Source organism: Desmodus rotundus, chromosome 6 (genome assembly GCF_022682495.2).
Source record: "Desmodus rotundus isolate HL8 chromosome 6, HLdesRot8A.1, whole genome shotgun sequence".
Taxonomy (NCBI): Eukaryota; Metazoa; Chordata; class Mammalia; order Chiroptera; family Phyllostomidae; genus Desmodus; species Desmodus rotundus.
In genome coordinates this window covers 122,536,965-122,559,153 of record NC_071392.1, presented here as the reverse complement: position 1 = coordinate 122,559,153, position 22,189 = coordinate 122,536,965, and the positions used below count along the sequence as shown (strand labels likewise).

Here is a 22,189-nt window from a genome sequence, read left to right as displayed (position 1 = left end):
CCTAACGCCACTGAATTATGCACTTAAATACAGTTAAGATGGTTTATTTTATATCATACCTTAACACAATATTTTTAGAAAGAGCTTAAAAGAGTAAGCATTTGTTGTTCCTCCCAATTCTGCACATTGACAATTTAGGCGGCGCTCAGCTGGCAATTCTTCCAGTCTCATCTGGACTCACTCATGCATCTCTGGTCAAGTGCTGAGTGGGCTGGAGGCTGGCTGGGCAAGGATGGCCTCAGCTGGGCTCCCAGCTCTGCTTCACCAGCGTTTCATCATTCCCCAAGCTAGCCCAGGCCTGTTTGCAGGGCAGCCAGAAGGGTCAAAGCTGCACAGACTCTAGAGGGGTAGGCTCGAACAGGCAGGGCATCACTTTGGGTGCATTCGCTTGGCCAGAGCAAATCGTGTGGCCAAAGTTAGCAGTAACGGGCAGGGAAATAAACCCCATCTCCTGATGGGAGGAGCTGCAGAGTCACATTGCAAAGAACCTGGATACAGACAGGAGAGAGGAACTGGCACCATTTTTTGCATCAACCTACCAGTTTGACATTGTCAACACAGAGCATGTCTGGACATGAAATGGTTTGTGGCAGGATGGGCTTATGTATCTAACTTAGGAATTGTTTACAATAGAGTATGGGTGCTTGTTAGGGCACATAACAGTCTCTCCCAGGCATTAAGCACCTATCAGATTATTTTTTTAGTCAAGCCAGCTACTTCAGAGATTTAGTGCTTTGTAGGTACACTAACTCTTTGGAGCAGCTGAGGCTTGAAGAGAGTCTCTAAAACAACAGAATTTGGGAGCTGGAAGGGAACCAGGCAATCTCAGTGCAGATGGGAACCACAGACTCAGCAAGGCAGTCTTGAGAAAGGCTTCATAGTTGTCAATGACAGAACTTGAACTAGACCCCAGATGCCGGACTCACAATCCAGTGCTCACTTGAAGACATAGCTGTGGCCTCATTTTCCTTGAAATATGCAAATCCAGGTCAGCCATTCAAGGACTTGATCTGTCCTTTGGGACCATGCAACTTTAAGTGTGGTCTGCAAACCAGCAGCATCAGCTTTAGCTGAGAGCTTGTTAGAAACCCAGAACCTCGTGCCCTGTGCCAGACCCGCTGAATTAGAGTCTGCGTGTTAGTACGAGGCTCAGGGGATTTGTGTGCCCAGAGCTTCAGATGCAGTGCGTCAGAACACTGGTTTGCAACCTTGGCCCCTCATTGGACTCACCTGGGACAGATCTAAAAGAACTGCATCACTGCAGAGATCCTGATTTATTGGCTGAGAGGTAGTCTGGAAATAAGGATGTTTGAAAACTCCTTGAGCCCCCAGTTCTCTGTAGTCCAAATGTGCCAAAGATGTTGGCAGCTGTTTGTTAGGTTTTTCCTTTGTACAGGGAGTGGGGGCTGGTGTTTTCTTAAAGAGTAAACACAACCTTCAGAGGACTGTAAATGATGACCTTGCTTTAGTATTCTGGGTCAGACATAGGATTGAGGGATTTATATTTTTCTAAGGAATGTTTAAATGTGTTTTTATGGGGGACAAAAGTAAAATATGGAAACTGGTGATTGAGAGAAAACTTTTTAAAAGGTATTTTGTTCCCAAAAAGGATAGGTACTAATGTACAGTGAAATTTCACATAGTAACAATTTGACTAATTTTAAATTCAATAAAAGATTGGGGACCAAGAAAAAAATATAAATCACGGACGAGAGAAAAGACAATAAAAAAATACAAATGTCTAAACCTGGCACATAAACATAATCAATAGAGTTAAGGTACAAATTTGATTTTTTCAAGCCTCCTGGGAATCCAGTTGAAACAGTTACAGAATTTTTATCAATAGAAAAGGATAGTGGGAGAAACAGTCTTTCCTGCAGGAAAGCAAAGGCTTCTAATTATAATTTATAAATAAATGATTCACAAGGTCTTTCTGTGGGGACATTAAATGACAGAGTGAACCATATCTTCGAGAAAGTATTTTGGGCAACAGCAAGACTAGATTTCGTGTTTCTCACAGTGCCTTTTTGTTAAATCTATGGCCACAATACGAAAACACAGTTGATGGGATACAGTTTTGAAAAAGGGAAATGTCATATAGTTTAAGTCTTTTCTGGGTGTGTGGATGTGCGTGTAGCTTTATCTGAGATCTAACTTAGGGAAGGGAAGTGGTAAAATCACGGTCTCTTTAGGTTTGGCCAGTGGCTGTCATCCTCCCTAGAGAGGGAAATGGATTGTCTCTCCGTGCTGATGCAAGGGCTCTTGCTGCTCTGTTAATATCTAGTAAACCTTTTTCAGGCTCCTGCGTTCCAGACCTAAACTTCCCTCTGGGATATTTGAACACAGTCATAGAGGACAAGTATGCTCCAGAATTAAAGCACAGAACATATTCTAGAAACATAATACCCCCCCCCCCCTCCACTGCCCTTTGTGTAAGGACTCGATCATTTCCTCTTTTCATTTCGGATGACTGTTTCGTTTTTTATAAAACAAATGACTCTACTAATCTGGAGTTCAAGGATGTGCAGGGTGTCCAGGCTTTTGGCGTCTCTGGGCCACACTGGAAGAAGAGGAGTTGTCTTGGGCTACACATTAAATACACAAACACTAATGGAAACTGATGAGCAAAATAAAAGTTTTAAGTAAATTTATGATTTTGTGTTGGGCCACATTCATAGCCATCCTGGGCCACATGCAGCCCACAGCCTGCGGGTTGGACACTCCCAATAGGGCATACATTTTCTTTGATGATACATCTATATGTGTGTGTTGGGTGTGTAAATATACAAATGATATGACAAGTATATACAGAGGTGGGCAAAAGTAGGTTTACAGTGTAATGCAAATACATAATACAATAATTAATAAATAATTGCACAAGGATAAACTCTGTTCTGCAAACTCACAACCACAAACCTACTTTTGCCCACCCCTGTATATACCATATATGCCACCGAAAGAGTTAACTGATTTTCAAAATCTCAATTGAATTGAAATCATTTGAGTCATGAAAGGGGGACCTCAGGCAAAGGGTCTACCAGCGCTGTTCAGACTTCAGTGTGTACATGAATCACCTGGAAGTTTGTTAGAATGCAAAACCTGACTCAGCAGTTGAGCTAAGATTCTTATACCTAACAGGCCTCCGGGTGAGACTGATGCTGCTGGCCTGCGGACTGTACTCTGAGTGGGGGGAGAAGGTGAACTAGCGACATGGTTCCCTTGCTTGGCTGCACACTGGACTCACCTGGAAGCTTTAGAAATTACTGACACCTGGAACAGTCACCGAGCTGCAACTGCTCTGGGGAGAGGCTTTGGCTTCAGGAATGTTCATAAGCTGCCAGGTGATTCCAATGCGTTGCTGTGACTGAGGGCCACTGCAGCTGGAGCTGCACCTCTTACTACCTTAGTCTACCCTAAGAGCTATTAGAAAACCTCAAGGTGCATTCTTTAGACCTTTTACTGGGTTTCAGAAAGATAAAAATCTTTTAAATGTGAACAAATCTTATATCTTTGAGGGAGGGACAGATGCAGGGGAAGAAGAAAGAAAAGAAAGACCCACCATCCATCCTTGGGGAAAATGAGTCTCATTTTGCAAAAGAAAAGAGAAATCCCATGATTTTATTTTGTATATGTGAACAGAATAGCTTATATAAACCAAAGGAATGTTGAAGAGTTAGCATCTCTGCTGTAGAAGGAAAGCATCACAGATTTGCCGATTTCTCTGGACGAGCCAAGTTAGTACCTAGAGAGGCACCTGGCCCCACTGGTGGGAAGAAATTGAGGGTGAAAGGAGCCTCCCAATGCTTAATGGCATCATTCTTTGGTATTTGCTACGATACTAGACTCTTCAATGTGCAGTCCCTTATCTTAGACTGGTTTTGCCTCCTGTCCTACCCCCTACCTGCCCACAGCCACAACCCCCAACACCTGCTCTTCTCCCTCTCCCACCTTGGACCCTCAGTCTTCCAACCCTGCTGCATTATCCTTGCCTATCAGCCCCCTCCTTTTCTAATCCTCTTCCGACTTAAACTCCACGGCTCACCCACGTTCTAGCCCTCACCAGTACCAACCTGCCGTTATCCATTTGTGGCAAACGCCCAGCAAGGATAATGTTTAAATATCCTTGCTCATTCTCCGATATGCCCAGTGTCCCACCTTCGGCCAAGCTGCCTTTAGGTGCTGCATAGTCACTGGAAAAGCAACCACTGGGTTTGGTGCCCCTCCAGTGTATTTTAACAAAAGAATAATTTACATATAGTGAAAGACAAACCATAAACGTACAGCTTGTTGAATTTTTACGCGTGTACATGTTCGTGTGACTACCACCCTGATCTAGATACAGAGCATTTTCATCACTCAGAAAGTTCCCTTCAGCCTCTTCCTGAGAACACCCCTGCCCTGGAGTTAACCATTATTCTAACTTTGATCACTAAAGTGAAATGGACAACTAATAACCAAGAATGTTTGGAAAAGCGGACCTCAGTGTTTAATGGGCTTTGAAGTTCCCTATTTCGGAAACGTTTGGAAGATGTGGGGCCCAGCTTCTCTCCACTCTTTCCTCCCGCAGGGCCGTGAATGATTCTTGACCTCTACGACCAGTACATTTCTGAAATATTAAGTACATAATTCCAGTACCAACTCCACACTTTAAAATGTTATTTAACTGCCTAGCAGTTTTACTTCTAGAACAACAATTTCTTAACATTTATTATGCCTCAAAGAGATCATTTTCATGTTTGTTAAGGTCACTTAAAATGTCAGGTTGAAAACAAAACAACAGAAATTTAAGTATCTGATGCTTAAAGGTAAAATCTTGTTGACTGAATTTAAAATAAATATGCTTTATGCTTCTTTATATATTCTACAAAAGAAAGCAAATGATTTTGACATTTAACATTGCATAGTACTAATATTTCAAGAATCATGTATTCAGTTGTTTTTATAGGCAGAGCTGGCAATTGATGTGTAGACTACACATTTTGTTACTAAATTTTTAAATGTCAGAAACACCAGCAAATGCAATGTAACAAGACTGTTTCTTTTGTTACAGTGGCATAATTTTGAAATTATTGTAAAGACTAGTTGTTCCAAAGAGCCGTCTACTTGTTTTACCATGGTTCCTATGATTCTGAGTTTTAAACATTGTTTCTTAAGAAAATTTTGTTTTTGGAAGTATTTTTAAAAGACTTTATTTATTTACATTTTTAGAGAGGGAGGAAGGGAGGGAGAAAGAAAGGAAGAAAAACATCGATTCAAGAGAGAAACATTAATCAGTTGCCTCTTGTACGTGCCCCTCCTGGAGACTGAACCCACAATCCAGGCATGTGCCCTGACTGGGAATTGAACCAGTGACCTTTTGGTTTGTGGGACAACCCGCAACCAACTGAGCCACACTGGTCAGGGCTGGAAATATTTTTTATCACCTTGCCATGATGAATGCTTACATTGCTTTCATTTTATCACAGAGTGGGTGGGTCTTATTCTTGTATGCTTTTCCTGTGTTTTCCAAACCCTTGGAGGTTAAATTTGAGGATGCTGTGGCTTTCATATATAGAAAGAGGCAGTATTTATAATAGGTAAGAGTAGGACTTGCTTTCAAATTCTTCCCTGCCCGATGAATGACATTGGATAAGTTACTTGGCCCCTCTGAGCCTCGTTTCCCTCTACAGAAAAAAGACAATAATGCCGTCTATCTCAGAGTCTTCTTGTGAGCATCAAATGTGGGAAAAACACTTCTAGTTGTCTTGGTACACAGGGCGTGTTTAGGTCAATGGTAGTGACTAGAAGCTCTTTTAAACCGATTCATGGAAGGGTGGCAGTCATTTTATTTATCTTACAAATTATTTAAAGCTTGGATCCTTAGTAGGGGAGGGGGTATACAACTGTTTATCACCATTGCATACACGATGCCTAAGGTGAGCTCACCACCCAGCAAGACCTCCATGAACGTGCTTCTCTGATGATGCTTGAAAATTCCTTTGAGAATAGGATATGGTTTCTTATTCTCATGGATCGACTTGGTCTATAAATCAGATTGCTGCAGGAGAGGGAAGACCTGTGTTTAACGGCCCCTCCTGTCACAGACCCATGGATTGTAAGTGAACTCAGTGGTCCTTTGTAGCCAAGTGGCCACGCCCCACTGAAACCACACATGGGACTTACTGAGAGGCTGTCTTCTGTTTCAAACACAGCCCATGAATCAAGCACAAGAACACTTCCTCCCAACCCCCGAGAACGGAACCTCTATAGCTGGTGATTCTATAGGTTAAGGGTCAGCAAACTTTTCCGTAAAGGTCCTAATAGTAAATATTTCACGCTTTGGGGCCATGTAGCCTCTGTCTCAATTATTCAGTCCTGCCAACTGTGGTGCAGATGCGGCTACTCAGTCCACATACACAAACAGATGTGGCTGTGCTCCAACAAAACCTGACTTGCAACAACTGGCTGTCAGGTCCACAGGCCATCGTTTGCCAACCCTCACTCTGGACCAGTGCTGTCCAATAGAAACACAAGGTGAACTATATACTTAATTTTACATTTCTCTGGAGTGACATTTAAAAAGTTCTTAATGTATTAAGACATCTCAATTTTTAAAGACTTTTAAGAGATGAAATAAAAAAACTTAGAGGTGAAACGGACAGATGCCTTACCTCAAAAACAACTAAAATTTGATAAAGCAATCTAATATTTAATGGCTTAATTAAGAAATTTTAAGTGATGATAGGAAACTTTGCATAATTACTAAAGTGCCCATTTATATAGACTATAAATAGAAGCAAAATTCTAACCATAAGGCTATGCCAATTTAAAATTATTTTAGCCATAAAAACTCTAAAACCAACTCAAAGAGAAGACTTGGCCATACCCCTGCCGATATTTCATGCCGACTCATCTTTTATGGGCGAAGGCAGATGGAGGGTTTAATGATCAGCACAATTCAGGAGGAGCCTGCACCCCAGGACTCACCTCTGGTGAGTTTCCACTCATATAGTGTCTCTTTCTCTACCACACCAAGGACGTCCAATCCCCACCTGCAGGCACAGAAGCCTTTCCCACTCTGGCAGGTTCACCTGCCCTGGTACAAACAGTCCCAGGTCCTAGTTTTATGCCTCCTTTTTTCTGCATTTCCCTGCTCTAGCCAGTGTGGAGGAAAGGGGTACATAGAGGAAATGGGGCTGCTGATCTAGGATAGCCTCAGCAGCCGTGGCTCACCTCAGATCCTGCAGCTGGCCAGCAAAAGCTTGTTCATCTGGGAGAGGCAGGGGACAGAGAGGGTGGCAGCTAGCAAGGCTTCTTGCAGTCCAGACTAAAAATGGTATAATGTTACTTCTGCCACCTTCTTGTGTCTTTGCTAGCCATATGGCCATCCCAGGTTCAAGGATGGGAGCACAGGTTTCACCACCTCCCAATATGAAGACCTCACACTGCATGGGGAGGGGAATAATTGTGCCCAGTTTGCAAGCAATCTATCACAGAGACTAATATCAAACTACAGGATTGGCCTCATGTGATACATTTTAATGAATTGCCTTCCTTCACTCCCCTGCATGAGTTTGTATCTCGCTCTGGAATGTGGAAAAATAAAACATTTGTTCATACATGGCCAACTCTTATTGATACCCTAAAATCAAGCGGAGATAAGCAGCTCTGTTCACAGCTCTCAGTGCTCTGTCTCAGGCTTGGGTGCTCAGTATCATTTTTCTCTGCAGCACATTATCAGTGCGTGTGTGGTTCATAACTCAAATTGCTCCCTTGGAGTCCATGGAGCCTGTGTGGATGCCCTGGGCCCCGTGGCCAGTGCTAGTTACGGAGAATCAGCCTGGGCACACTTGACTGGAATGCCGAGATAAAGTCTGTCTCTGCTTACTCTCTTTTATTCCTGGTCTGCTTTCAAATTCTGGACTCATTATAATCATTATTATATAGTAGTTGAGATAATTCCAGCTGCTATAACATATTAACCCTTACATCTCAGTAAATAAGCTCAACACAATAGGAGTTTATTTTTCTCAATCACTTAATATCCAATGTGGATTTTCTTGACCAGAGCATGGCATCCCACATGGTCGTTCAGCAATGCAGATCCCTTCTTGTGGCTCTGGCAACCCCTGGCATTAAGAGTGTCCTGCTAGATCTTGTCCATCCAACTGGCAGACGGGAGAGTGGAGAGAAGGAAAGGGGCTTCTTTGTAACTTTGTTCTAGAAGGGAGACACACCACATCCTGCTCATACATATTCCTTGGGTGAGAATTGATCCCTTGGTCCATGTAGACGCAAAGAGTGCTGGGAAATATGGCTCCTGGCAGACAGCTTCTCAGCAGTATGTTTACACTGTGGAGGAGGGGAGCACACCCCTTTGATGGTCACCTAGCGTATCTGCCACATTGATTAAGAGTACTGATATCTATGTCCAGTGGAGGAGGAGAGGGGGACCCTGTTGTACGGTACTTCATTTTCTTTATTGTGGAATATATCACATGTCTAGAAAAGGTATATTGATCACCTCGTGTATCCCATCTCCCATTTTTTAGGCCAGTCTTTTTCACTCCCTCCATTACTGGTGCAACTACGACTCACCTCAGTCACACCACTTACCTCTGCTTTCAGACAGGGCAGTTTCTTTGCTGCCACCTTCTGGGACACATGTGGGAGTCCCCTCGGCCATTCTGAAGCAGGAGATGGGAGCAGGTGTGTGAATACTTCCATCTTCATTCCTTTGAGTGCTCAGTTGAGACTCAGTCTTCACAGCTCTTCACAAGAACTGAGCCCCAGTTGTCTACAAATAACCAGCTTGATAATTCACCCTTGAACAGGCTTCCCTCCTTCCTGCTTCACCCTCCTCACTGTGCCTGGACTTCCCTTTTCAAAATAAACTGCTCACGTGCAGGTCTTTGTCTCAACTCTGCTTTTGAGAAACCCAGACTAAGACAATGAGTATAGCACATGGAAAGCTTAAAGAATAGTATTAAATGCTTCTACCTGCTACAAGTTAAGAAATGTAATGTAGGCTCCTGTCTCATTTATTTCAGAGCGCCCTGCACTTAGAAACGACTTTCTGTTTGACTAAATGAATCAATTAATGAACAGAGATTCTTCCACGGACTTCATTGTTCCCTAGACACTGGACCAGGAAACAGCAAGCAAATGGTAGATCAGTCCCCGACTATAGCACTCATAGTATCAGATTGACTTTAAACACAAACATAAAACACTGGCCAAACTACTTGAGCTGACTTCAGCCTGACTACATCACATTTCAAGCACTGTTCACATTTGCTGTGCCCAGTTAACAGTAAATAGAAAGTTGCCATCAGAGATTAACCGTGTATGGAACTGGTCACTAAATGTGTTGAATTCTCTGTGCTTTAAGGGCAGTGAAAATGGCAAACAATAGAACATTTTCAAGTTAACTTCATGAGGAAATAATTTCTACAAAATTTATAAACCCTTTTTTTAAAAAAATCCTCACTGAAGATATGCTCATTGATTTTAGAGAAAGGGGAAGGAGGGAGGGAGAAAGAAACATTGATGGGTTGCCTCCTGTGTGCTCCCCAACTGGGATCGATCCTGTAACTGTTTGGTGTGTGAGACAATACTCCAACCAACTGAGCCACCCAGCCAGGGCTACAAAACCTTTCTTAAATACATTCTATTTGCTTGTAATTTGTGCGGAACAGAATATTTTTAGTTAGGAAAGAAACTGGTTTTTTGGATTCCACCTAATTAAGATTATTATGTAATCTATTTAAAAGGGTCTTACGGTTAAAGACCCTCACCACCACCTTCACTCTGTGATATCCTGCCCTAATTCTCATACTTTCCTGGAATATGTGATTCTCAATTACCCAATTAGCCCCATCCCCTATGGTTACCAAGAAAAAAAAAAGGTATATGTAGAAAACAGAAAGAAAATAGAAGATCTGAGGTCTTTGGTGTTAGGAAAGTCAACAGCAAATTAGTCTTTCTTCCCATAAGGATCCAAGTATACCCCGTCTGTTGGTTTGTTGCAATTATGTACCCAGCTGTTTCTAGCCACATTCTTTCATAAAAACAAGGGAGTTGGTTCCCTGCAAACAGGGCAAGAATTTAGATAAATTGCGTAAAAGTAGATACTTTCTGAGAGAGTCCTGGTTTGCTCTCCAGTCATGGGACTATTTAGCTTATTGACCTCCTGGGAAGTGTTTACCCAGAAAGACAAAATGAAACACAGTCTTGAGGAGGATGGAAGACAACGTGTTTGAAAAAGGTATGTGAGGTCTTATTAGGGCAAAGCCGTTAATTACACACTTCATTATTGTCAAGGTTAATACAGTCTGTGAGAGCAGAGGCACTTTTTCATCTCTTCCTGGGAACAAGGGGAGACAGCTGTTCTTAGCGACAGATCCATTATAGCTTATCACCAGCCGACAGCCCGAGGAAGGAGCACCATGAAATATGGCCGCTGTCACCAGGAGCCAGAGCGGCGCTGGGCTCGTCCCTGCACAATGGAAAGACAATGCGAACCATGGCCTCAAACTCAAATAGATGGGGTTACATTGATTTTTTTTTAATGCCTGGCTGTTCAGCAGCATGAATTTCACTGATACTCTTGCGCTTATTGTATTATTGATCTCTATAAAACTGCACAGTCTTACTTTAATAAGCATCAAATACCGACAGTAATAAATAGTGGTTCTTAACATTTTTAAGCCTGGTTAAACCACGTTGTAAAATTCTGCATGCTTAGATTGTGTTAATACCGGCCTGCCGCTCATGATTCCTTGAAGTGAAGCCTGTGTTGGAGAAATAAATATTGCTTCAATTCTACTTTAACTGCCCTTCCTGACTAAACAAGGCCGTTATACTCTTCTTTTTAAAAATTCAAGGGGCAGGGCATGTCAACAATGTATTTGTAATAAATATTTATATTATGCAAGCCCCCTTTTTTTAACACTGATGGAATAGTTTTTGTTGAGAGAATGGCATATGCCTTCTTAAGAGAGATGCATTTATACCATCAGTAAACATTTTCAAATGTTAAAAAGGAGATTCAAGAAAAAACCGTGCCTTAGGTACACTATGCTTTGGTTTCTTTGAGTTTTGTTTATTTGTTTGTACTGTGGAAAAAAATATTTTCTTTTTAAGTGTCTGCAACCAGATGTTTGCTTCTCTGGTCCTCAGGTTTTATTAGAGGTTCAGAGCTTCATAATATCATGATGACAAAGAGCAGGTGTATTAAAACAGTGAAATCTGTTATAGTCTTCATTTTGGTTAAACAAAATAAATATTCTCCCTTCCTAGGGAATGGAAAAATACTGAAGAGTGTAGCTTCCAACAGCCAACTATAACACTATATAATTTTAACATAACGTGTATTTATATGTTTAACACTACATATGCATATATAAAACATATATTTAACACTATTCTCTCTCTACATATAAAATATAAAGTCCTACTGTACTGAACAAATTATATGTCTGTCTAACATTTTTATCATGAAAGTAACCCTGATTGCAGAAAATCTGGAAAATACAGTATCCGTGTCCTGGTGGTGAATTTCTAAGACTAACAGCCCCGCTTTATAGCCATCACAGCCATTTATAAATTTTCTAAAGATGAACAAACAAGTTTTCTTGATATAAATTCCACAGGAAAAATAGAAATATGCTCTTCAGTGACCTATTGAGTACACAGTGAAGAGCAGACCAGCAGCCTCATCGCCTGGGGGAATCCAGAATCTCAGGCCACTCTTCAGTCTATTGAATTAGAATCTCCCTTTAAGAGAATCCTCAAGTGATTTGTTTGCACATTCAAGTTTGCAAGGTAACTCTCCAAATATAAATCACCCTTAATCTCCCTACTTAGAGATGATTACTTTCAATATTTTACTATATTTCTATTAAACTTTCTTTTCCATACATACGAGGTCTGTCCAGAAGGTATCCAGCCATGTACTATGAAAAATAGAGACACTTATTGAAGAAGACACAAGATACAAGAAACATTGTGCATAAGACAATGATGCCTCAGTCACCTTCAAAGCAGCAACCTTGGGACCTCACACAGTTCACCCAATAGCCATCAGCTGCCCCATCATGTTTTCCTGAATTTCATTGGCAGTCTGAAATCTCTTCCCTTGTGATTTTAGTTTTGGGAAAAGCCAGAAGTCTCAGGGCACCAAATCTGGGCTATAGGGGGCTGAGTCACCCGGGTGATTTGATTTCGCCAAAAAAACTCTGCACGAGATGTGATGTGTGAGTGAGCATGTTGTTGTGATGAAGCTGCCAATCGCCAGCCGCCCCATCGTTGCAGCCTTCTGAATCATCTGAATAGTTTCCATGGAGGAATGTTCAAGGTCAACGCAAAATTTGATGCAGATTTGCTACTCGCTCAGTCATTTTGAATGTGACGGCCACACAGTACACATACTCAGTCAATGGTGTCTACCACCCCCACTGACTGGTACAGTGAAGTTGTCATTGTTCATGCATGCTCATTCCAGTCCACTCTCCTTGGCTACCAGGTTATGTCAGTGTCACGCAAATCGTTCTCATATTACCAACGACTGGACTTTTTCTGGGCAGATTTCATATATTTCAGTTTAAATATTGAGAGTCTGCCCTGGCTGGTGTGGCTCAGTGGACTGAGTTCTGGCCTGCGAACCAAAGGGTCACCTGTTCAATTCCCAGTTGGGGCACATGTCTGGGTTGCAGGCCAGGTCCCCAGTAGGGGGCATGCGAGAGGCAACCACACACTAATGTTTCTCTTCCTCTTTTTCTCCTTCCCTTCCTCTCTCTCTGAAAATAAATAAATTAAATCTTTTGAATAAATAAATATCAAGAGTCTAACTTTGTTAATGTTTACAATTCAAACATTACATTTTTAAAAAGAAAACAATAGAATATTGATCATGATTTGAAAGTATTACATTTTTAGATCTAATGAGTTGTATGAATATATAATAGTTGTAATTAATTTGTGGTGCATCTGTTTAAACTCTAGACATTTGTATTTAAAGTTACTAGTAGTCATTTTTTAAAGTCTCTACATCAATTATTCTTTTACTTTCAACATATGAAGCTGAGATTTATTTCTTCTATTTGTTGTTTGCAGCTTCTTTTTTTTAACCTAAATTATTATCAGCCTAATTTAAAAGTAAATTTTACCCATAATGTTGTTAAATAACTACAATTTTTAGTACTTACTGTATGCCAAGAATCATGACTACTTTTCACACATATTATTTTTTTGAATCATCAAATTAACTCTATGAGATAAAGATTTGTTCTCACCATTTTATGGATTAAGAGATCAAGGCTTTAAAACATTAAATAACTTGCCTAATATCTCATTGCTGTGAGCCTAAGATTCAAAACAAATATAACCAATATTACACTGTTTTATGAAAATATTTTTTTGCTCAGTGGATAGTCTTTATTTTTTTCTTCTAAGTAACATTTAACACATAGCAATGCCAATATGTCTACTTCCACATTAACAAATATAGAGAATTCTGTTTATTGGGTGTACCACTAAGATTTTGCATGTGAACTGAACATACTCCTCTGGATATGCAGTGAAAAGTGCACAGAACAGCAGGCTCCCCGCTTCTGAGGCCACTGATTAGTGTGTACGCTGCTGACACAGCAACCTGAGTGAACATACCTGGGGGCCAAAAATTGTAAAATAGCTGTTCATGATTGTTTGGGTTTCAGTTTTCCAAGTGTAAGACATTTATCACGCAATTAATGGCAGACCTTAATTATATTATTGCTTAGTTAAAAAATATTCACAGATTGTATGGATATAGACATATAGATATTGTAGGTGTCTACTATAGCTATCTGTAGATATTATTGGATGGATGGATGGATGGATAGATACATAGATAAATACATAGATGCCTCTTTTTGGCATCTAAATCTCTTTTCTCTTAGTATTCCCAGAAACGAAGTAGTTTCAAGTCTGCTAGTTCAACTTGTTTAGGAAATCGGAAGGGTTTTAGTGGGGAAATAGGGAGACTTAACGGACCCAGCAGTTTCAAAGGAAGTATTCAATAATGCTCTGATCTCAAAGGAATCACATAAGGAAGGATTTTTTTCCCTTCTCGATATCTCTGTCCTGGTAGTGAATTTCTAAGACTAATAGTCCAACCCCCATCATAGGCATTTATTAATTTCCTGAGGATGAACAAACAGGTTTTCTTGATATAAATTCCCAAGGACAAGTGATTCAGATGCTAATTTCATATGAGCAAGGAACTCTTTCTTCACAATCACAGTTGCCCTCATAGCCCCAAGGATGGTGACATCCAAACACAGTCTGATCATCTCTGTTATCTTCCCAGTCATTCAGTGAGTGATGAGCTGGTAATTACCTCTCTTTTTTTCTTCAGTTCTATTATTTCCCTCTGGAACTAGATGATAATTCTCCTCTTCCTGAAAACTTTTCACAATTCTTAGTTTGTTCTTCTCTGACCTTTTGTTTATAATTTTTATGTTTTAACTTGCCTTCATCGATGAGTTGTATTTAATATTCTGAATTTATTTTACATTTACTCATTTATGTCTACCTGAAGTCAGTGTATTTATTTAGGGTATTAATATGTTTTAAAAGTTTGCAATCCCTATTTCCATCAGTCTCTACAGTTCCTGTGGGGTGGGGAGTATCACTAAATATCAAGTGAAATTACCCTTTTTACAGATCGGAAAATGAGTAATGAAAAAATAAGTCCCATAGCAAATGTGGCTGAAATTGAGACTAGAACCTAGAATTATCCATACTCTGTGAATTCAACATATTGGTAAGGGTAGAGTAGGTTATAGAAATATACTCCTCAATGACCCATTTTTGATGGGTCGTGTTATCACACACCAAACCTTTGCATTGCTAACTGCAATGCAAATTTTGTTTAGCTCAAGAGTCTGAAGACTATCTTGGAAAGGGAGCTAGACTGGGTGCAAGAGGACTTGGGTTTCAGTTTCAGGTCTGTGACATACCAGTTGGAAAAGTCAGCTCTGAGACAGTTTTGCTCAGTAACAGGAGGAGGTGACCTAGATGATCTCTAGATTCATTTCAACATTAAGATACTGGAAATTATTCTGTGGTCCCAGAGCTGAATATTTCATGTATTCAGAGATGGAAAGGGTGAAGGTAGACAAGAAAAATTAACTGAAATATTAAGACAAATAGCATTTAGAGAAATGTTTTTTTTCTAGGATATAAACCCAAAGATAACATTGAATATGAAAAATTCTAATATAGTTAACTATTATTTGTCAAGTTCAGAGAAAATATGGATAATATTTTGCTAAAGGGTTATCCAAGTAGGTATGACAATTCAGAAGGTACTTAAAGACGTAGGCACACCTTACAACCATTATTCATGTGGCACAACAGTCAACACAGATGTCTGTGATTAAAAATACCCAAAAGCTACTTGAATTTCTTATAACATTTCCTTTGAGTAATCAGCCTGTTGTTCACAAAGAGAGAGAGTAGGAAGGTGCAGAGGGTAATTTCTATCCAGAATTCTGGTTACAAAGACTTTTAGTTGATATACTGTGATATAAACAAACTGATGCTATTCTCTTTAAAAAATTCCTCCAAATAGCCCTGGCTGGTGTAGCTCAGTGGATTGAGCTCAGGCCTGAAAACCAAAGGGTCACCAGTTTGATTCCCAGTTGGAGCATATGCCTGAGTTGCAGGCCAGATCCCCAGTAGGGGGTGTATGAGAGGCAACCACACATTGATGTTTCTCTACGCTCTTTCTCTCTCCCTTTCCTTCTCTCTAAAAATAAATAGCTAAAATCTTTAAATTTTAAAAAAAATTTTCCAAATAATGAAGAACAGACCAAGAGTTTAAATCCACAGAGAGTAATAGTACCTATGGCTAAGAGGGTTTGAAGAGCACCCTGAACAAATAGAGAAGTTGTAAGCAGGTAAAATACACCTGAAATGCAATAGGAAGCTGCTCAGATAGCATGATATTTTTGAGGGTGAGTGACTAGCATCCACATTTAAGGCATTAGAAGATGTCCATTTTATTCCTTCCTCTTCCTGGGCAGCTCACCCTTCCCTGTTCACAGGTATTGTTTCTCCATATTCATCTGTTGGGGTGGGCACAGACATTGTTGCTCTGAGAAAAGGTCCAAGTATATATGTACGCAATAGGATTCTCTCTGGGGGGTGCTCCAACAGGACATCACCTACTTTGGCAATCAGTCAATCAGTAAATTGATTTATACCCTCCCACATGCAATCACAACTTCTCATATAATGGAACTCTATTCAGTGATAAAAAGGAATCATAAAAAAATATGCTATTAATTCACAGAACAACTTGAATGAACCTTAAATGCATTATGCTAAGTGAAAGACGCCAGACCAAAAGGCTCCAGATTGTGTCATCTCATTCATATGATATTTCAGAAAAAGGCAAAACTATAAGGATGGAAAAAAGATCAATAGAACCAAGGGTTTGAGGAGTGGGTAGTGTCTGATCAAGGGAAGCTCAGGAGATTTGGGGTGAGTAGGGGGACTAATCTGTATGGCACTGTAATAGTGAATACATGATGCTTTGTATTCGTCAATACCCCTAGAACTTTCTAGTACAAAGAGTGCACTAATATATGCAATTTTTTAAGTCAACCAGGAGACCAGAGGACCCCAAGATGGAATGCAGACTGTGACAAATCTAACTAGTAAGCGTATCAGACACAACCTCATTGAAGGGGGTGTGAAAAAAAGATACTAACCTAACTTTGGAAAACAGTGCTTTGAATGGAAAAAAATAAGACCAAAGTCAAAAAGAATTGTACAGAAGCACTGTACTCCAGTTGGCAAAGTTGTTTCCCATGCTGGTAAGGGGCAGTATTCTGAAGCTTCTGTACAGACATACTGGCATCGAGTAAATGAATGAATAACCGATGGTGAGATCCAGGTGTTTCGCTGTCACGGAGGTGGGGGGTGGGCATTATAGATAACTAAGGGGGAAAGCTAGAATGAACCATGCGATACTAGATTAGGTTCAGAGACAGTAGTATAAATTCATGTTTAGCTTAGTATAGATGGGTACATAGACGTGTGCATACGTGTCGGTAAGTTCAAGTATACATATATACATTTCTTAGTTCTGTTCGTGAGAGGACCTGGAAGCAATGACATACCCAGCTCCCAGACACTAGTTTCCAATACCATTTTCATAAATGGGGAAATGGCTGATGTTAGGGCAGGGGCAATACAAGAGGAGCCTGGATAGGGGTTTGTCAAAGGGACACAGCAGGCAGCCTGAAAGAACTCAAAGCTGGAATTTTTTGAGCAACAAAACAAACATAGTATTGGAGTATAACCCAAAGTATAAGATGAATACCTATGATTCCATCCATACTAACAGAAATAAATGATTGAATAAATTAACAAATGGGAAGAATGGACAAGTCCTTTGTGCAGAAGAATTCCAAATACCCCTTCTCAAGGAGATAGGGCTTGGCTCCCCTTCCCTTGAGTGTGGACTGCACTTAGTGTCTTACTTCCCCAGTGCAATGTGGAAAGGGTGGGGGGTAGTGTAACTTTACAGTGTGGGTCCCTGGCAGACACTACTTCAGCCGGCTGATCAAGGCCAGCATCATCAATGACAAGCTATGTTGATGGTGTATACCCTGGATATGATGTGGTGAAATTGGTATATTCCTCTGTGGTCTTCCTCCTCAAAACTGATAACCTCAGTTTAACCATGAGAAAAATATCTGACACCCTCAACTGAGGGACATTCTGCAGAATACCCGACCAGTACTCCTTAAAATTGTTAAGGTCCTCAAAAACAAGGGAAGTCTGAGAAACTGTCACAGACTAAAGAAGATATGGTAAATAAATGTAATGAGGTATACTGACTGGGACCGTGGAACACTGGGAAAAAACTCATACAATCTGCATCAATTTATGCATTTAGTTAATAGTAAAGCAAGATGTTAACAATGGGGAGGCTAGGTAAAGGATGTATGAGAACTCTATTCTCTTTGCAACTTCTCTATTAATCTAAAACTATTCCAAAAGTAAAAAATTATTGAAAAGAAAGGGGTAGAGACCAAAAAGTATTAGTCCAGGACTAATTTGGGGAAATGGGACAAAACCTTGTCTTTCATTATAGAAAGTTTTATAAGCACTGGTCTAGAAAAACATTCCCTGGACAACGTTGACTTTTTTCCAGTTTGAAATATTTTTTTCTGTGGTACAACGGAGATGGTTTTGAACTCTTTGTTACTTGCTCAAAGATATTTTTCTCTTAAAACCCTGGAAGTCTAAAGTCACAACACCTTGTTCTTAGTTCTTTTATCCACGCCCATCCTATTTTGCTGCAAACCTCGTCATCACCAAGGTGCAGCTGACTGGCCCTGTGATTTTCTTCTGTTTCTGGTATTCCGGTGGTGGTTAGGTTCATTAAAGGGGACATTCGGACTTGGCAATTTGTCACCAAGATTCAGGTACACCTACATCATTACCAAGCCACCCGAAACTCCATGATGATGATACACAGAAGTGGTTGTAACAAGCATTACAGTTGGATACTTAATAACATCACATTTGATCACAAATTACATCACACAAATAATTTTCATGCTGCTCCCTATTTACTGTTCAGAAAGCTCCTTTTTCCACTAAAAAATCTGGTAAGTTCAATTACTGTGGGCCTCCCATGAAAGGGTAAAAACCAGAAAGTGCAATAATTCCTGAGTATGTTAATATTCAAGTAACAGTGCTTACTGGGTTTGCAAATAATCTGTGTAATGAATGTAAAAGCATACTCCTTTTATAGCCAAACAGACTGTTAAAATTATCATCATCAGCTTGTTGTTAGATGTTTAGGGCTCAATATTTAAGTGGAGGAAAAAGGGGAGCTATTTCCTGTGAACTGGCAAATAAATAGTAATAGCCTAAATAGTCTTCTAAATATTTTTTTGATGTTTAATTGATCTCTCTATTGAGATCAGTAAGGAAAAATTTGCAATTTGAGATAATTGTTTAAATATTTTATTAATTTCACTACTGAAGTCAATCAACAGTTTTTTTTTGGGGGGGGGATCTTTTTTTATGAAATGTCCCTGGGGTCTGTGTCCCCCAGTTTTAAAGTGGATGGAGTGAGTGTGGGATTCCTCCATCAATTTGAAAGCCTGAAATGTTTTCCTTCAACAGTAATCCTTTTATTATTCCCAGACAATCGTTAGAGGAAACAAACCCTGCAAGGAATCCTCCATAAACGGCCTCCTGGAGGATTTCGACAACATCTCCGTGACTCGCTCCAACTCCCTAAGGAAAGAAAGCCCGCCCACCCCGGACCAGGGAGCCTCCAGCCATGGTCAAGGCCACCGGGAAGAAAACGGCTTCCTCACCTTCTCACAGTATTCCAGCGAATCTGATACCACGGCTGACTACACGACGGAAAAGTACCGAGAAAAGAGTCTCTATGGAGATGATTTGGATCCGTTTTATAAAGGCAGCCATGCGGCCAAGCAAAATGGGCACGTAATGAAAATGAAACACGGGGAAACCTACTATTCCGATATGAAGCCTTTGAAATCCGATATTGCCAGGTTTCCTGTGGATTACTACACACACTTAGACTCACTGAGCAAACCAAGTGAATACAGTGACCTCAAGTGGGAGTACCAGAGAGCCTCGAGCAGCTCCCCTCTAGATTACCCGTTCCAATTCACGCCTTCTAGAACTGCAGGGACCAGCGGCTGCTCCAAGGAGAGTCTGGCGTACAGTGAAAGTGAATGGGGACCCAGCCTGGATGACTACGACAGGAGGCCAAAGTCATCGTACCTGAATCAGACAAGCCCTCAGCCTGCCATGCGGCAGAGGTCCAGGTCAGGCTCGGGGCTCCAGGAACCGATGATGCCCTTCGGAGCAAGTGCATTTAAAACCCACCCCCAGGGACACTCGTACAACTCCTACACCTACCCTCGCTTGTCGGAGCCCACAATGTGCATTCCAAAGGTAACGTTCACTGCCTCCTTGTCCAGGGTGTGGGATCCTCCGCAAAGGTGGTGCTAAGACCACCTTCTTACACAGTTAGATTCTAAAGTGCTGGGTTGCCTTTTGAGTGAGAATCCATCTGATCTCCACTTACAAGCCCCAAGAACAGAAAATTTAGGGCAAGACACATTTATTCATTAAAAGTCCTTTTGGGGCTTTCCCATGAGGTGTCTAGTTAAAAGGCAAAGGAATCTTGTTTATTTGAAAGAACTCAGTACAATACGAGCACATCATATTTATCATAACTTCTGTGTTGAGGAGTATATGATTGTAGATCATTAGGTGGAATAACACAGAGTTTCTTACATTCTGGCAAAGTTTATGTGGCTCTGCTGAAAAGAAAAAAATCAGGATAATGTGGTACGTTTTTAACAAATTATTTCTATTCCACTTAAGAGATGATTTTTCCTTTTAAAAGTATGATCTTCTTACTATTGTTGTCTTGAAATATCATTTTTCATATGAAATTTTGGGGTGATAGATAGAACCTGGTTGCTGGACCTATTTTTGTGTGTGCTTCTAATTTGTTTTGTTGTAACAGCTCTCTTGATTAAAAAAAAAAAGTTTTTTTAAATGCTAGCTGCTATGAATTTGCTTTGAAATTTGACTGATGATGATACCCCAAAGTCTGGGGACCACTGTTGGAGAAGTTACTGAACCTAGAAGTATAGACTTTGCAAAATACCTTGGAGAGTGTTCAAGTAAGTAGTTTATTTTCCTGTAGTAACTTAGAAGTGTTTCTGCTACCACCCCTGTATGGCAAAGTGAAAATGGGGCATTTGGTGATGGGCTGTAGATGACATAGAAGTCTCATGCTAGTTGAGAGGGATGTGACTTCTAATAGTGTGATCATGTACATTTGTACCAAACGCTTTCCAGCAGCTTGTTGGGCTGCACAGCAAAGTCTGGAAGGCTAGCCTGCCTGCATTCATCTGCTTTATTGATGGTAGACAGTCAGTATTTTTCTTTGCTTACTATTTGTCATCAACCCTACCTAATGTGTTGAAGTCCCTTAAGGACATACTGGGAGTGCCTTAAGCCATACTTTAGAAAAAACAAAAAAGCTTTCACTTTAGTTCCCAATACATAAAATTAAAAACAAAGACCTAAAATATGTACCTCCAGTTAAAATTTAAATACTGAGAATGTTTTTCATCTCACTGTGTTACTTGTTTGAACTCCCATGGTCAAGGTATGGTGACTGTCTTTGCTCCGTATCTTCTGCCCATGGCAGTTGTTGGGAAGAGGCCTAACTGACGGACAGGCAAAAGCTATATGAAGCCATATGCAGTATCGTGATGTATGAGATAGTTTATTCGATTTCCTGTGCACATAATTCACCTGAAGGAACCCCTTTTTGGTTCTAGAATGAAATAAGAGAATTAACACATTTCATAGCTGAATCTAGTAACACCCTCAGGCTTTTGAACAGTAGTGGTTACTTTATGTACCAGTAAAGAATGTGATTTTTTTCAGCTTTATTGGAGTATAATTGACCAAAATTGTATGATATGTAAAATTTACAACATGATGACTTGATACATGTAAACATTGTGGAGGAATTCTCCTCCGAATTAATTCAGACATCCATCGCCTCACGTGCTTATTTTTGCAGGGAGGGGGATGAGAACATTTAAATTCTACTCTCTTAGCACATTCAACTTTACGGTACAGTTTCATCAACTGTAGTCACCATGTTATACACTAGCTTTTCAGACCATCTTATAACTGAAGGTTTGTACCCTTTACCAACTTCTCCCTCCTTCCCCCTGCCCCGTCCCTGACAACCACTTTTCTACTCTCTGTTTTGATGAGTTCTACCTTTTTTTAAGATTCCACGTGTAAGTGATGCCATACAGTATTTGTCTTTCTTTGGCTTATTTCACTTATCATAATGCCCACCAGGTATTTTCATGTGATTGCAAATGGCAGGATTTCTCTTTTAAGGCTGAATCATATTCCATTGCACTTGTGTGTGTGTGTGTGTGTGTGTGTGTGTGTTTGACCCACATTTTCTTGACCCGTTCATCCCATTCTTCTCTTCATGGGCACATAGCTTCTTTCCATATCTTGACTCTTGTTAACAGTGCAATTGTCAAAGGAGTATAGATGTCTCTTTGCGATTGTGATTCTATTTTCTTTGGGTACTCATATCCAGAGGTGGGATTGC

General features: G+C 40.4%; 1 protein-coding gene across 2 annotated transcripts in view; it reads left to right on the top strand.

Moving 5' to 3' along the window:
* The window catches only part of PAK5 (p21 (RAC1) activated kinase 5), a 270,051-nt gene that overhangs the window by 206,058 nt on the left and 41,804 nt on the right, over positions 1-22,189 (top strand). For both annotated transcript variants that reach the window (XM_024559536.4, XM_053927281.2), the window contains exon 4: positions 19,195-19,980. In XM_024559536.4, the coding sequence (XP_024415304.1) occupies positions 19,195-19,980 (786 nt within the window). The remainder of the gene's footprint in view (positions 1-19,194; positions 19,981-22,189) is intronic.